The sequence below is a fragment of the Cervus elaphus genome, chromosome 20 (genome assembly GCF_910594005.1).
Source record: "Cervus elaphus chromosome 20, mCerEla1.1, whole genome shotgun sequence".
NCBI lineage: Eukaryota > Metazoa > Chordata > Mammalia > Artiodactyla > Cervidae > Cervus > Cervus elaphus.
The window spans coordinates 74,732,046-74,750,079 of record NC_057834.1 but is presented as its reverse complement, the minus strand read 5'-3'; the positions used below and the strand labels follow the sequence as shown (position 1 = coordinate 74,750,079).

The window sequence follows — 18,034 nt, the reverse complement described above, 5'->3', positions numbered from 1 at the left end:
TATTTTATCTGTTATGAGTATTGTGACTCTTGCTTTCTTTTGGTCTCCGTTTGCATGAAATATTTTTTTCTAGCCCTTCACTTTTAGTCTGTATGTGTCTCTTGTTTTGAGGTGGGTCTCTTGTAGACAGCATATATAGGGGTCTTGTTTTTGTATCCATTCAGCCAATCTTTGTCTTTTGGTTGGGGCATTCAACCCATTTACATTTAGGGTAATTATTGATAGGTGTGGTCCCGTTGCCATTTACTTTGTTGTTTTGGGTTCACGTTTATACAACCTTTCTGCATTTCCTGTCTAGAGAAGATCCTTTAGCACTTGTTGAAGAGCTGGTTTGGTGGTGCTGAATTCTCTCAGCTTTTGCTTATCTGTAAAGCTTTTGAATTCTCCTTCATATCCGAATGAGATCCTTGCTGGATACAGTAATCTAGGTTGTAGGTTATTCTCTTTCATTACTTTCAGTACATCCTGCCATTCCCTTCTGGCCTGGAGGGTTTCTATTGACAGATCAGCTGTTATCCTTATGGGAATCCCTTTGTGTGTTATTTGTTGTTTTTCCCTTGCTGCTTTTAATATTTGTTCTTTGTGTTTGATCTTTGTTAATTTGATTAATATGTGTCTTGGGGTGTTTCGCCTTGGGTTTATCCTGTTTGGGACTCTCTGGGTTTCTTGGATTTGGGTGGCTATTTCCTTCCCCATTTTAGGGAAGTTTTCAGCTATTATCTCCTTGAGTATTTTCTCATGGCCTTTCTTTTTGTCTTCTTTTTCTGGAACTCCTATGATTCGAATGATGGGGCGTTTCACAGTGTCCCAGAGGTCCCTGAGGTTGTCCTCATTTCTTTTGATCCTTTTTTCTTTTTTCCTCTCTGCTTCATTTATTTCCACCATTTTATCTTCTACCTCACTTATCCTATCTTCTGCCTCTGTTATTCTACTCTTGGTTCCCTCCAAAGTGTTTTTGATCTCATTCATTGCATTATTCATTTTTAATTGACTCTTTTTTATTTCTTCTAGGTCTTTATTAAACAGTTCTTGAATCTTTTCAATCTTTGTTTCCAGGCTATTTATCTGTAACTCCATTTTGTTTTCAAGATTTTGGATCATTTTTATTATCATTATTCTAAATTCTTTTTCAGGTAGATTCCCTATCTCCTCCTCTTTTCTTTGACTTGGTGGGCATTTTTCATGTTCCTTTACCTGTTGGGTATTTCTTTGCCTTTTCATCTTGTTTAGATTGCTGTATCTGGAGTGGGCTTTCTGTATTCTGGAGGTCTGTGGTTCCTTTTTGTTGTGGAGGATTAACCCAGTGGGTGGGGTTAGACGATTGGCTTGTCAAGATTTCCTGGTTAGGGAAGCGTGCGTCAGTGTTCTGGTGCGTGGAACTTGATTTCTTCTCTTTGGAGAGCAATGGAGTGCCCAGTAATGAGTTTTGAGATGGGTCTATGTGTTAGGTGTGACCTTGGGCAGCCTGTATGTTGATGTTCAGAGCTATGTTCCTGCGTTGCTGGAGAATTTGCGTGGTATGTCTTGCTCTAAAACTTATTGGCTCTTGGGTGGTGGTTGGTTTCAGTGTAGGTATGAAGGCTTTTGGACAGTCACTTATTACTTAAAGTTCCATGTAGTCAGGAGTTTTCTGGTGTTCCCAGGTTTTGGGCTTAAGTCTCCTGCCTCTGGATTTCAGTTTTATTCTTCCTGTAGTCTCAGGACTTCTCCAACTATACAGCCCTGATAAGAAAACTTCTAGGTTAATGGCTAAAAGATTCTCCCCCGTTAGGGACACCCAGAGAGGTTCACAGAGTTAGATGAAGAAGAGGAGAGGGAGGAGGGAGATAGAGATGAGCAGGAGGAGAAAAAGGGGGACTCAAGAGGAGAGAGACAGATCTACGCAGCTGTCTGTTCCCAGAGTGTTCTCCGTAGCCCAGTCACCTACAAAGATTCACAGAATTGGATTGGGAAGAGAAGGGGAAAGGAGGAAATAGAGGTGTTCTGAGGTAGAAAACAGAGAGTCAAGATTGGGAGAGAATAATCTTCGGTTTAAAAATAGGGCTTCTCTTTTTTTTTTTTTGTAAGGTTATAGTGTATTGAAAATGAAAATTAAGGAGTAGTAGAGGAGTACTAGAGGACTTTAAAAGAAATAAGAGAAAAAGAAAAATAGAAAATAGAAGAGAAAAAGGAAAGAAAAAAAAGAAGAAAAAAGAAAAAAAAAAAGAAAGAAAAAGAAAAAAAAAGAAAAAAAAAAAAGAAAGAAAGAAAAAAAAAATTTTTTTTCCCCCCTAATTAAAAAATCGTAAAAGTCTATGGAAATGAAAGTTAAGGAGTAATGGGGGAGTAATAGGGGATTTTAAAGGAAAATAAAAGAGAAAAAATTAAAAAAAGAAAAAAAAAGAGAGAAAAAAGTAAAATTATATCTAGGAGTTTCTCTGGAGCTGTTGCGGTCAGTGTGGGTTCGGCTCAGTTTCAGATAGCTCCTCGTTCCAGCTTACGCTTCTCGATATCTACAGGCCCCTTCCGGTGTAGTCAATGTTTCCTAGAGGGATTTTAATCTGTTGCACCAGTTCCTTCTGAAGCGGTTCCCTTTGTTTATTTCGCTTCTGTTTGCCGGTCTCTTCAGAGCCTCATTTCCGCCCTGACACAGGCGGGCGGAGGTGGACTCTTACTCAGGTAGCTAGTTCCGTCGCGCTGCCGGGAGGGGCTGGCGCTGGCGGGAGTGGCTGGCGCTATGGGGACGGGCTTGCACCGCGGGGTCGGGCTGGCGCTGCCGGAGGGGCTGACGCTGCTTTCTCCGTCTGCGCTGCTCAGGCTCCCGGCTGTTCTATATGGAGTGCGGCCCGCGCTGCGCAAGATTCCAGCCCTCGGGTGTTCCACAAAAGCGGGGAAGGAAAAGCTGCGCCTGCTCTCAGTGCCTTCCCCGTCAGAGCGGTCCAGGCAGCCAGGGGCTTGGTGGGCGCACTCTCCCCAGGTGTGGCGCGCCCACTCCCTTCCACGGACCCAGTCTCAGTTTCCGCTGGCGCCAGTCGGGTGCCTGCGCCTTCTGCCCTCCGTGTCCCCAGCCCCAGTCCCCGCCCGCGCCGGTCGGGTGCCTGCGCCCTGTGTCTCGCCGCGACCTTTCCCCCCACCCCCCCGCCTCCGGCGGGGCTGGGCCGGTCTGCAGCCTGCGAGCTCCTCTCTGGACCCTCTCGGTCTCTTTGTTCTGCGAGCGGCTGGCAGTGTGTTCTGGCCGGTTAATTTACTCTCTCTCTTTTGGTCTCCCACAGTTCAAGTTGGCAACTCACAGAAGCTCTCTCCGATTGTCCTCAGGGCACTCAGGCCCGGACCCTACCCCAAGCAATGCCGCCTAAGAGTTCCCGGGACGGATCTCCGTCTTTAGCTCTTTTGTCTCACTTTTTATCTTTTATATTTTGTCCTACCTCCTTTCGAAGACAATGGGCTGCTTTTCTGGGCGCCTGATGACCTCAGCTAGCGATCAGAAGTTGTTTCACGAAGTTTGCTCTGTGTTCAGTTATTCTTTTGATGAATTTGTAGGAGAGAAAGTGATCTCCCCGTCCTACTCCTCCGCCATCTTGGCTCCTCCCCCCTGGACATCTTTTCATGTTGTAGCTCTTCTTTGAAAAATATCTACCTAAATTCTTTGACCAGTTTTAATTGGGTTGTTTGCCTTTTTATTTGTTGAGCTGTAAGATTTCTTTATATATACTAGATACTACTCTTTTATCATATATGATTTGCAAATATTTTCTCATTCTATGGATTTTTCCCCACATACTTTTTCTTCATTTTCTTGATAGTTTCATTTGAAGCACAAAACTTTTCAATCTTGATAAAGTCCAATTCATCTGTTCCCCACCCCCCTTTGGTTGCCTGAGCTTTGGGTGTCATAGCTAATAAGCTACTGCTTAATCCAAGGTCATGAAAATATACACCCATGTGTTCTAAGGGTTTTACAGTTTTAACTCTTATCTTTAGGTCACTGATCCATTCAGAGTAAATTTTTATGTATAGGATGAAGTAGAGGTTCAAACTAATGCAACTGGTTATCAGATGCCCAGCCATTTTTGGTGAAACACTACTCTCTCCCCACTGAATTATTTTGGCATCTTTGATCCGAATCAATTAACCATAGATGTATACATTTATTTCTGTACTTTCAATTATATTCTATTGGTCTATTATTATACCAGTACTACACTATCTTGGGAATCACTGATGGCTCAAATGGTAAAGAATCTGACTGCATTATGGGAGACCCAGGCTCAAACCCTGGGTTGGGAAGATCCCCTTGAGGAGGAAATGGCAACCCACTCCAGTATTGCTGCCTAGAGAATCCCAAGAACAGAGGAGCATAGAGGGCTATAGTCCATGGGGTCGTAAAGAGTCAGACACAACTGAGTGACTAACAACATAACACAAATACACTACCTTGATTATTATAGTTTTATAGTAAGTTTTGAAGTCAAGAATTGTGAGTCTCCATGTATGTTCTCTTTTTAAAGACTGATTTGGCTATTTTGGGTCTATTACATTTCTGTATGAATTTTAGAATCAACTTGTAAATTTCTGTCAAAAGAAGCTGGAATTTTGAATAGGGATTGCATTGATTTTTTGAAATAATTTGGGAAATGTTGCCATCTTAGTGATATTAAGACTTCCAATCCACAAACATGGTGTATCTTTCCACCTATTTACATCTTCTTTAATTTCTTTCAATGGTGTTTTATAGTTTGCAGGGCTCACATCTTGCACTGTTAACAAAATGTTAACAAAATTTAATGTTTTGTTAAATTTATTAAGCATTTTATTCTTTTTTGATGTGCAATTTTTAACATTGGCTCTATATCCAGTGATGTTTCTAAATTTATATATTAATTTTAATAGTGTGTCCACAGAGTCTTTTATATTTTCTAGGTACATAATCATGTTGCTTTCAACTAATGATAGTTTACTTCTTCCTTCCCAATCCTTATCCCTTATATTTCTTTTTCTAAATAGTTGTACTGACTAGGACTTCTATCACAATGTTAAAAAGAAGTAGTAATAGAGAAGACAATTTCATCATTCTCCATTTAAATAGGAAAGTTTAAAAAATATTTCAATATTGTGTACAACATTTGCTATGTATTTTTAATAAAAAAAAAATTAACACTGGATTTTTGTCAACCTTTTTTTGACATACATAAAAAGGATCACATGTTTTTTCCCCCTGTTAATGTAAGAATTATATTGATCCATTTTTAAATGCCAAGGCTTTCTTGCACAGGTGGAATACACTATACTTTACTGTATAATGCTTTTTAAATGTGTAGCTAGATTCCACTTGCTAATAGTTTGAACAGTTTGAATAGTTTCTTTTAATGTCCTGGCCAAGTTTTGAAATCAAAGTCATGCTGGCTTTTGAAAATTAAAACATTATAAAATATTCATTTTTTCTAAGAAAGTTTGGGTATGTTTTACATTGCTGTGCTGTTCTGTGTGCTCAGTCATGTCTGACTCTTTGTGACCCCACGGACTGTAGCCCACCAGGCTCCTCTGTCCATGGAATTTTCCAGGCAAGAATACGAGTGAGTTGCCATTTCTTACTCCACGGGATCTTCCTGATCCAGGGAGCATAGCCACATCTCTTGTATGGTGGAATATAACATAATCCAGAATCTGCAGATATAATGTCTGCCATACAATAAGAACTTATGAAACCTGCAAAGAGGCAGGACCATATAACTCATATTTAACTGTATAAGAAAATGAAGTCATTTGAACCTCAGGATTTCTTTGTGGAAAGATCTTTTTAAATTTCTTCAATTTTATTACTAGTGCCAAGACTACTCAGATTTTCTATATCTTCTGTCAGTTTTGGTAAGATTTCTCCTCAAGGTATTTGTTCCTTTTTACTTAAATTATGTCAAATTCATTGGTAAAGTTATTTATAATATCTTGGCAGATTTTTTACGCCTATAGGATCTGTAATGATATCACCTTTTTCATTCTTGATATTGTTAATTCATGTTTTATCTCTTCATTTTCAGTCTTCTGTGGTCTTCTGTGCATTTATCTCTTCTCGGGTTTGCTGAAATTCTGAATCTGTGGGTTGATGTCTTTCACTGTTTTGGAATGTTCTCAGCCTATCTCTTTGAATACTGCATTTGTCCCATTCTTTCTCTACTCAGACTTTATGCATATGTTAGCATTTTGAGTATTATACTCTTTTGTGTTCTTTCTGTTCTCTTATCTCTGGGCTTCCATTTGGATGTTTTCTATTGATATGTCTAATAGTTCATAAATCCTGTGTTTGAACATATCCAAACTATACCTAACTAATGAGTTCTTCACTTAAGATACTACATTTTTCAGTTCTAGAAAGTTCATTTAAATCTCTATAGATTCCAATTTTCTGGTGAAAATTTCCATCATTTCATTCATTTTATATATTTCCTCCTCCTATTTTCTTGAAAATATTAATCACAGATATTTTATAATCTTTAAATGCCAACTCTACCATTTGAATCACCTACAGGGCTGTTTCATTTTCTTATATAGTTAATTATGAGTAATATGGTCCTGCCTCTTTGCAGGTTTCATAATTTCTTATTGTATGGCAGACATTATATCTGCAGATTCTGGATTATGTTATATTTCACCAGCAAGGATTTGTTTTTTTCTTTGTCAGGAAAACATAGTGAATGGCTGATCCCACAAACTGTGTGATGCAGACCAAAAAAAGTGCAGTTTGGTGCTATTAATCTGAAAAATAACAACTAACTGTTGTGTGTATAATGTAGAATAAAGAAGATTAGTGGCATTCTATCATTTTTGAAATCATTGATAATCAAATTTCTCAGCATAGCAGAAAGGAGATACAGATCGTTGAGTATAGATCATTGACTTTAAGAATAAATACTATAGCTCTGAATTTGATTTGGACATTTAACTATAAATCAATTATGCATTTGTCTTTATAAAAACAAAAAAATCACATTTCATAATTCTGTGCATGGAAAAAGGTAAGAGATAATCTCTCAATGGCAATGAGCTCCTCAAGCACACAAATTATTTATCATGAAAAGAAACCAGGGATCTTTGGAGAAAAGGCTTATTACAGATCTGAGGCTGGAATTATAAAAGGTAAGCCTAGAACATCGTATCATCCCATACAGCATGAAAGCTATCAAAACTACTAAGGACATAGCAAAAGGATTCAGCAGCCAATCTGGTATATCTAGATGGTATCAAGATGATACATCTATATTTATGAGTAATCAGCAATTTGAACATTACCTCAATATTGGATAATAATTAGTTACCATTAGTTTTTTATGTAATGCAGTTATTTTTTCTTAAATCCTTACCATTTACAAATATATACTAAAACATTTATGGAGGAAATAATATAATGTCTGATTTTCTTCATAAAAATATAAGGGGAAATATGAACAGAAGTACAGATGAAACTATATTAGCCCTGAGCTGATAACTGTTTAAGGTGGGTGATGGGTACATATACACTTCTTTCTACTTCTCTATTTAAATGTCCCATAATAAAAAAAAATTGTCACTGCTTTGTCTTATCAAATCTATTAATTCTTATACATCACTTACTGTATCCCTAACATGGCCATAAGAATGGAGTGGGTATGAAAAGGGAAAATATATATAAAAAACTAGTCAATTTTTTTCTCCAAAAATCACCCCAGAAGATTCTTGAGCTTTCTTTGAAGAAAGGAGTACAAATGCTGCAGTGTCTCTTTGGAAGGAGCCGGAGGTTCAGCAGCAGCCTAAGCGAACCTCAGCTGAAAGGAATTGTGATAACGGTATTCAGCCAGCAGGGATATTTCCTGCAGATGCACCCAGATAGTACCGTCAATGGGACCAAGGACGAAAACAGCGACTACACCCTCTTCAATCTAATCCCTGTGGGCCTGCATGTGGTGGCCATCCAAGGGGTGAAGGCCAGCTTCTATGTGGCCATGAATGGTGAAGGCTATCTCTACAGCTCAAGATCAAGCCCTGAGCCTTTCAAGTGGGAGCACTGACTCCAAGACCGTAGACTACCAGAGAACTAACCCTAGAGAGTATCAAATAGTGAGAACTCACACAAAGGAAACGACCTGAATACAAGTCCCTGCATCACCCAACCACCAGTAGCACCCTGTGAAGGACATCTCATCTAAACAACAAACAAAACAAAAATATAACCCCAATCATCAGCAGACAGGAGTACCACCTTACTCAGCCTTGCCCATCAGAGGAAAAACAACAACAAAAAACAGCACAAATCTCACCCTATACAAAGCTTACACAAACCACTGGATCAACTTTAGGAGGGCAGAAACCAAAAGGAAGAAAAAATTCAACCTTGCGGCCTGGGAAAAGCAGACCTTAAACACAATAAGCTTAAAACAAATATTGAAAAGGCAGAGAAATACTACACAAATGAAGGAACAAACTAGAAACACAGAGGTCCAAATAAATGAAGAGGAAACAGGAAAATTACCTGAAAAAGAATTCAGAATAATGATAGTAAAGATGATCAAAAACCTCAAAAACAGAATGGAGAAAATGCAAGAATCAATTAACAAAGACCTAGAAGAATTAAAGAATAAATATACAGAGACAAATACTACAATTACTGAAATTAAATACTCTAGAAGGAATCAATAGCAGAATACCTGAAGCAGAAGAATAAACCAGTGAGCTGGAAGATAAAATGATGGAAATAACTTCTGAAGAGCAGAATAAAGCAAAAAGAATGAAAAGAACTGAGGATAGTCTCAGAGACTTCTGGGACAATATTAAACGCACCAACATTCGAATTAGAGAGGTCCCAGAAGAAGAAGAGAAAAAGAAAGGTTATGAGAAAATTTTTGAAGAGATTATAGTTGAAAATTTCCCTAACATGGAAAAGAAAATAATCAAGTCCAAGAGAGGCAAAGAGTTCCATATAGGATAAACCCAAGGAGAAGCATGCCAAGACACAATAATCAAACTAACAAACATTAAACACAAAGAAAGACTATTAAAAGCAGCAAGGGAAAAGCAACAAGTAACATACAAGGGAAATCCCATACATTTAACAGCTGATCTTTTAGCAGAAACTCTGCAGGCCAGAAGGGAATGGCAGGATATATTTAAAGAACTGAAAGGGAAAAACCTACAACCAAGATTACTGTACCCGGCAAGGATCTCATTCAAAATTGATGGAGAAATAAAAAATCACCACAATTTGACAAATACTAACTATAAGAATTCCTACTATGTATTATTAATGCAATCATTAGAAAGCCTAAACATCTAATTCCAGAGTATCCACAATCTAAATGAAGCAATACTATCCTGATGATACCATCCCCAGCCTTATATTTGCTTTAATGCAAAACAGGAATAAACACATCTATTTACCTTTTTTGGGCCCTGCTACAGTAGATCTATCTGAATGTTTAGAATGGGAAATCTCTGTTTCTGATTTTTTTTGTATAATTATTTGATTTCCAAATCTCTTAGGTCCTAAGTAAAAGACCGTAAATTTCCGCTGTATATCAAGTCCAACTGGAAAAAGAAAAAAAAGCATACAAATGCTTAAGTCATATATATTCATGCATGAGACCACTTATTTGTTTTTATACCTCTTATATTTTATACCTTGTTGAACTAAAAGGTCTAACAAGTTCAGGAAATAAAAACGTTTTAAAGAAACTTTAAAAAAGTATAACAAATGAAGAAGTACACATCTGTCATAAAAGTAAAAACCAATGCTCCTACAATAATTGAAATTTACTTTAAAAAAATAAAATGTCTATAAATGAACCGATGAAAATTTAATTTTATTATCCTAGTTTACACTGTCTTTACATACCCAAATACATGAAACTTCCTTTAAAATTATTCATTTTACTTAAATTATTTTTACACAATATCACTTATGTTGTTTTTCTGTTTACATAAAGGAAATTTTTAAGTACTATCATATTTTTTACATTCATGTATTCATTATTTCAATGACTTACCATATTCTGAACTAATTAGATTTATGCTAAGATCTTCAGATTGAAGAGCTCTCCTCACATCAAACTTTTTAGCCCAATTTCCAGCTTTTAGCAAAACAGAATCCCTGAAAAAAGTAATGTGTCACTTAAATTGTGATCTTGAATGTTAAATGAAATAATAAACTAATCATCAAGGGCTAATTGATACTAAGGTATGTCCCATCTGGTAGTAAACTTAAGTCAGTTTCTGAAAACTACTTTCCCGAAGTTCTTTGGATAGGGAAAATGGAATTTCAATGGAGCTACCATTTCCATAATTTACTTAACTATATGTTCACCCAACAGCTGGTTCTAAGTTGCATACAATCACTTCAAGCCCACCTGTACATACAGTTGTTCTTGACAACCTATGATCTTGCCCTTAAATCACTACCACTTTTAAGTGGCTATACATAAGTTACATGGATTTGTGAGAACTTTGAGTATTTTTTTAATGATATGAAATAGTTTGTACCTAATAACATCATATCACTAGCAGTCAATTCTGTGATTGAACTTATTTTAGCCTCCTGTAGTCAAAGTCATTAGATTTACTTGTCACAGAGAATAAAGATTTATGTAATTTTATATTCTCTGTAAGTGTATTATGGCTAGTTGCAGGAGAGTAATTATTAGTGAAAAGCATATCCTCAATCAGTCACTGTAGCCTCTTCAGGATCCTTGCCTGGGGGTTTTAGGAAAGTATCTTACAGTACACTGGCGACAGTCAGGGGATTCCCATTCCAGTTACTACCATACTGAACTTACAGGTATGTTATATGCTTAGGAGCATAGCCTCTGCAGTCAGAATGCTGAGCTTCGAATCTAGTTTTTGCTATAAACTACGTATATAACGATTAAACAGTTCAATACCTGGAACTTACTAAGTGCTCAAAAAGTATTAGCTGCAGCTACAACTATTATCCTCAGAATTTGCTTATGACACCCTGGGAGAAAATATATAGGAGTATCAGAAAAAAGGCTGAAGTAAAAATTATAGAATGATATGCTAGAGAACAAGATATGAGGCAAGGTATCTCCTTTATCTATTGTTATCTGGTTGCCTGGATCCTACAGTGGCTCTAGCAGTCAAATTTTAATACAGAAATAGAAAATATACTTTGAAGATTGCACTCAAAGAGTAATAAGGTCATGAATTATAGGAGAAAAGCAACAAAATAAGACAGTTCAGCAATAATGAATTAGAGCTACTCCTAAAGGTCATTTATCACTGGTTTCAAACCAAAGACTTTATACTTTGTTAAGCTGAGTACTAAATAATCTAAAACAGATCTAATATTAATACCTTCTTTAATAGACAATTTCTTTTATCCCATTATAGAATCAGGAAAATGTAATTTAATTGACCCCACCATTATTTTACTATTCTTTTCTTCAGCAGAATTTTTCTTTTATAATACATGCTTAAAAATAAAATAAAATAGAAATTTCATACTTACATAATTTTGTGCTTAAAAACCAGTTGATTATCTGCATCCCCTATGATCAAGGTGACATAGTGAGAATTTGGTGCTGTTCTTTTAGTTTGTAGCTGTTCAAAGTTTCTTAATGTAACAGTCACTAATATTTCTGCCATGGTATCACTATATCTTGTAATCTTTAAAAAAGGATAGGCATAAAATGTGTTAAAAATAACCTTACTACTTAGCTCCAAATCAGTTATGGGTAGCTTTATTCTTGAAAATCAAAACATATGAAAAATAGAAAATATTTACCTGTTCCACTTCAAGTTCATATTTTGGTAGATACATCACTGTTTCTTTTATCTGAGTTCCAAAAGGGGGATGTCTATTTAAAATCTAAAACAACATACTTATATCATTATGTTCTTACTACAACACTAAAAACTCTTTTAGTAAAATACCTTTTAGAGTTAACAATTTTAATACCCTTATTGCCCAAAATTTTAAATTAAAAATACATATGACTATGACCGGGAAAATCATTTTTTTAGTAGAAATAAAGATATAAAGGTCAGGCTTTGGAATATATACAGAATTCAAGTAACATTAGGAATAATTAAATATGAAATACCAGCTCAAGTTCCCTTGCATCTGTTTCTTCTATTTTTTTAAAGGAAGTCAAACCTGCATTTACCATAGCATTTGATAATGTTATACCTGTGGAAAATTAATCAAACATAGTTTTTAAACAATACATTTTAAACTAAATCTACACTTAAATATTTACCAACTACATTACTAAAAAAAGAAAATCTGAGAGCAGACTAATGATTTTTAAAGTTTTAAAAAGATATTCTCAATTGGCTTGATTGGACTGTGACATTATTTGGTTCTTCATATTTATTTTTCCAAACTTAAATAAAACATTCATATGCTTTACAAAATAAAGAGGAATTCTTTGATTCACGTGATGTCTCAACCTTTAGTTTTACCTTGTCATCCACGGAGCAAGTACCAAGAAACCTCTATGGTTATACTCGTGTTTTTTTTTTTTAAAGGCAACATGATTCAGGGATGGAATAGTGTTTTATGAAGCTATGGCTTTCTGAGCATTTGTCTTAGAAATTGAGTTCTCTCTCTGTTGCTGTACTAATTTAGATAATTTTACTCTTCTGCCTAAAATTTCCAATGTCTTCCCATTGCATTTAGAATAAAGTGGCAATTTCAAACTCTCTTACCTACGTGACTTGACCACAGCCTACCTCTCCAATCTAATTTCCTGCCATTCCCCTCTTGCTGACTATATTGCAGCCACATCAGCTTTAATTTTGCTCCTTAAATACATCAAGAGCTCTTCTGCCTTTGTACCTTTTCTGTTTCTTTATGCATTTAAGAAACTGTAATTTTTAATTCTTATACTCACATGAATGAATTTAGCCAAATCCTCAAATAGAAAATATTGTCCGAAGTATAAATTTCCAAAGTAGTACCACCTTGTTTAAGGAATATATATTACTGGGGAGGGTATGATACGTCTTTCCTTACTCAAAGCTGACTATTTTTGAGAATTTCTCTTACTCATTCTTAAGACACAACTCCTAGTATTCTTAATTCCTTAATTTTAATTTCCATTTTCCCTTATAACCTTTCCTGAGTTTTAATTTTTAGTTGATAAACACTGTTGAAAATCTACTTGTATTCATTATTTTCTCCTGATGCTCAATTTACTTTTTTGTTTGGATTCTCTCACTTTTCTATTACATGAATTTTGCTGGGCAATATTTGTTTCTTTCTGTTCAGCTGTACTGAGGAAGTATGAAAAATGTCTGTGTTCAACAATTTGGAAGGGATAAGACGCAACTGATGCCCAGACTGACAGTATTCTAGAAAGTCAGAAAGACTGACTTCTTCGAATATAGTGAAATTTTATTAATAATCATTTTTATGGATAATTAATACTTTAATGATTTTGCTACTGGTGAGCATTTAAGATTATGCAATTATAAATAATTTGTACCTTTGTGGAAATATTTCTATAAATTTAACTGTTCGTGAAACAGCTGTTTTAAAAAGATTGTGCATTTTAATTGATATTGTTAGACTCAAGCTCCAACCAACACTGCATGAGCATGTTCATAACCTTATTTTATCTCCTACAAGACTTGTAGTTTTTGCTCATTTGGTGAGTGAATATTTTTTCATTTTTACAATTTTATTGACTGAATATAACTGATTTACAATAAACTCGACATGTGATTTTGTGTGTTTATGTGTGTATGAGAAACTATCACTACAACCACGCTAATAAACAACACTATTGCTTCTAAAAGTTTTCTTGTGCCCCTTTGTAATTTGTCCTGCCCTTCCCACACTGTCCCTAAGCAACCACTGATCTGCTTTCTATTACTATTCTATTTTCTAGTCTTTCATTTAAATGTAATTAGTCTGGCTTCTTCTACTCTGTATGATTATTCTAAGATTCATCCATGTTGGTATTTGTGTCAACACTTCATGCCTTTTTATTGCTGAGTATAGCTGAAACTCCATTACTTTGGCTACCTCATGCAAAGAGTTGACTCATTGGCAAAGACCCTGATGCTGGGAGGGATTGGGGGCAGGAGGAGAAGGGGATGACAGAGGATGAGATAGCTAGATGGCATCACCAACTCGGTGGACATGAGTTTGAGTAAACTCCAGGAGATGGTGATGGACAGGGAGGCCTGGCATGCTGCGATTCATGGGGTCGCAAAGAGTCAGACACAACTGAGCGACTGAACAGAACTGATATATATCCATACCATGGGATATAACACTATTTTCCATTTGCCTGTTCATAAATATTTGGGCTGTTTTCCAATGTCTTTGTTACTAGAATTGTGTGTCTACATGCTTTCATGCTTTTATTTCTCTTGGGTACCTAACCATGACAGGACCAGGTGGCATGGTAGGTTTATGCTGAACTTTTAAAGAAGTAATCAAATGGTTTTCCAAAGTGGTTTTAACATTTTACATTTCCACAGTGAGAGTTCCAGTTGAACCATATTCTCTCCAGCACTCTGTCAATTTTTAATTGTGTACTGTGTGTACTGTATAATTTTAATTGTGCTAAATTAAATTAATTAAATTAACAAATTTAATAAATTGTGATAGATATAATTAAATTAACACATTTAATTTTAATTGTGTGGATGTGTACTGGTATCACATTGTCATTTTAATTTGCATTTCTCTTATGACTAATGACGTTGAATATCTTCTCAGGCACTTATTTGCCATACACACATCTTCTTAGATGATGTGTCTGTTTCAATCTTTTTGCCCACTGTTTTATTCAGTGGTTTGTCTTATTATATATTCTAAGTATAAGTCCTCCATCAGATATATGTTCTGCAGATATTTTCTTATAGTCTGGTGGCTTATTTTATCTTCTTCCTCCTCCTTCTTTAACAGTATTTTATGAAAAGCAAAGCTTTAATTAAATCCACTTTTTTTTCTTTTATAGTTTGTGCTTTTGCACTGATTCTAAGACATCTCTGCCAAATCTAAGATCACTTGCTGCCTCTGAAGATAGAGGAAAAGGGCTATGATCAAGAAATCAAGTATTCTCTAGAAGCTGAAGGCAGGAAAATGGATTCACCCCTAAGGAAAACAGCCTTGCCAAACCCTGATTTTATCCCAGTGAGACCCACATCAGAAATCTACAGAACTTTAAAGAAAATACATTTCTGGTGCTTTAAGTCACAAAGTTTGTGCTAATTTGTTATGATGGCAATAGAAAACTAATATAGCATAGTTTTTCTAATTTTAGCTTCTGATTTTTTCTTACTAGTATGTAGAAATAAAATTAATTTTTACATATTGACCTTGTATCCTTCAACCATGCTTAACCTCTCCTACCTCCCGTGGAGTTTTCTACATAGATGAACATGTGATCATGTATTAATAAAAACATGTATACTTCTTTCTTTTCTAAACTGTATGCTTTTCATTTTTTTTTCTTGGCTGATTGTATGGTTAGAACCTCTAGTATAATGTTTACTGGAATTAGTAACAGTGGGCATCCTTATTTCATTCCTCCTATCTTAGAGGTAAAGCATTCAGCCTTTCACTATTAAATATAATGTTAGCTATAGGTTTTTCATAGATGTCCTTCATCAGTTTGAGAAATTTCCTCCTTTTTTAAATTTGTTGAGAGTTTTATTAGAAATGGACTTTGCATCTTGTCAAATTTTTTAACATTACTGAGATGACCATCTGCTATTTTTTTAGTTTGTTAATATGATAAATTACACTGATTGACATCAAGTGGTCAACTCATCTTGTATTGCTGGAATAAACCACATTTGGCCATGATATGTTCCCCCTTTTATCACTGGTTCAATTTGTTAAAATTTTATAAAGAATTAGTGCGTTTATATTACTAAGGGCTACTGGTCTGTCCTTTTCTTGAATGTCTTTGTTAGGTTTTGATAACAAGGCAATGCTGACCTCATAGAATGAGTTGGGAACTATCACCCCCCTTTTAAATTTTCTGAAAAAGTGTTTAGAGTTAATACCGCTTCTTATAAAATGTTCAGTAGAATTCACCAGTGTAGCCTTCTATGCATGGGGTTTTCTTTGTAAGTTTTAAACTACAAATTTATTTAATAAATATAATCCTACTCATGCTGTTTCTGGAGTGGGCTCTGTCAGTTTGTGTTTTCAAGGAATTTTCCCATTTCATCAAAGTTGAAGAATTTAATGACATAAGGTGTTTTATAACATTTTCTTTCTATCATTTTGTTATCTATAAGATCTACAGTTATATCTCACATTTTTGTTATTGGAAATTTGTATCTTTTCTCTTTCTTGATCAGTCTGACTAGAGTGTTAATGATTTTAAAATAATCATCTTTTTGTTTCATTGATACTTTTGTTTTTAATTTATTTATGTTCTTTCAAAATTCTTATTTTCTACCAACTTTGGGTTTAATTTGCTCTTTTTCTCATAACATGAAAACTGAAATCACTGTTTTGAGACCTTTCTACTTTTCTAAGGTAAGTGTTTTAGTGCTATAATATTAATAACCATTTTACCTAAGTTCAAATTTTTCTGAAAGTTGTGATTTCCTAAATGTTGTATGTAACCTCCTCCCTAATTCAGAAATCTTGTATTTGTGGAGTGGGTGTGGCATTTGGTTTGCCAGGACTTAAATACTGACAGGAAGGTGAGCCGTTAATCAAGAAACTTTCTTCTACTTTGACCTTACTTTCATGATCCAATCTCCACCTTCACCCCAGCTCCCAGGACTGGTCAGTTCCTGACTGATTTTCTTCACTGATTTCAAACTTCAGGGAAATACAAAGTAGTACTTCCTCACAAAATAGTTAGAGATCTTTGTTCTAAGGAATAATCAGAGAACCCCTAGCAAACCATTACCTAAAGTTTTAATGTCCTCAAGATGCATATAAAGTTATAAAGTTAATAAGACTATCAGTCATGACATAACAACTGTCTTTTTGGGGTCCTTAGCCATCTAAGAGGGAGTAGGGTCACAAAGTCAAAGACACCAAACTGGAAAATTCCAAAGTGTTTGAGGCATATCCCAGTCTTTGTAAATAGTACCCTCTAGAGTTTTTGAGTTTGTGTTCTGAGCTAGATCCCAACAGACAGGAAATAAATTTGTCTAAAGATTTTTATAGTATCTCTATGAAAATCAGTACTAACATTGAAATGTTACTGAAAAAAGAGAAAAAGGTATAAATAAGTGGCATAATTTTTTGTAATGAATTGGGAATGACCAGGACTGCTAGCTCTGTACCTTGTCATTGAGATCAAAACCAAATAGTCATAAAAGTAGAAGAAAGAACACAATATAGTTACCTAATTACTATTTCAATAGTAATAGTGAAATAAAATTTCATTCTTGGTTTGGTTTCAGAACAAATTTTAAAATAAGAGTATTCATTTTTATTAGGTTTCTAAATTGATTTCAAATGCACTGTTTAAGCAGAAGAAAATGAAAATCAGATTTTCAAGAGAAGGAAAGTACAGTAACTTACTTAGGCCCATAGGCACACTTTTCCTTAAAGGTCTACCATCATAGAACAATTTTCCTAACAGTGAAATACAAAAATAAGTTGCAGACATTGATACACTGCCTACCTGTACTCAGTACCTACCAATTTTTTCCAGCTGTTTGGATACATGTGGAGAGTTTTCCCAAAGTTTACACCTAAAACATTTAGCTAAAATCAAACTGTTCAATAATACAGCAAACTTTTCTTGAGTAGCCACAAAATCTGATAACCCTAAAAAAAAAAAGTTTCCAGTATTAAATCTAGTATACTATTTTACTGGGAAAATATTGAAAATCTAACAAGCCTATAACATACATCTTGTAATTCGTGAGCCATTTCTGAAAATCTTTGAGGTATCTTGTGTCAAAGCAAAGTCTTGTACGGGAATGCATCCTAGCTGAGCCTGAATAAGACTGGGGAAAGAAAAATTTCATTATTTCTTTTTAAAAATTACTATCTCACAATATTTGACATAGTGACTTAAGTCTGTCTTCTTAAAATTCCTCTCTGCCTTGATTTCTGTGACATTATACAGCTCTGTAT

At 35.2% G+C, this 18,034-nt stretch overlaps 1 protein-coding gene across 1 annotated transcript in view; it reads right to left on the bottom strand.

The window, feature by feature from the left end:
- Window positions 1-18,034, bottom strand: part of HFM1 (helicase for meiosis 1) — a 207,072-nt gene that overhangs the window by 35,226 nt on the left and 153,812 nt on the right. The window contains exons 25-31 of the mRNA XM_043876338.1: window positions 17,807-17,904; window positions 17,594-17,722; window positions 12,063-12,148; window positions 11,744-11,827; window positions 11,468-11,625; window positions 9,990-10,093; window positions 9,385-9,531 (exon numbers count right to left, since the gene is read on the bottom strand). Of these exons, the coding sequence (XP_043732273.1) occupies window positions 9,385-9,531; window positions 9,990-10,093; window positions 11,468-11,625; window positions 11,744-11,827; window positions 12,063-12,148; window positions 17,594-17,722; window positions 17,807-17,904 (806 nt within the window). The remainder of the gene's footprint in view (window positions 1-9,384; window positions 9,532-9,989; window positions 10,094-11,467; window positions 11,626-11,743; window positions 11,828-12,062; window positions 12,149-17,593; window positions 17,723-17,806; window positions 17,905-18,034) is intronic.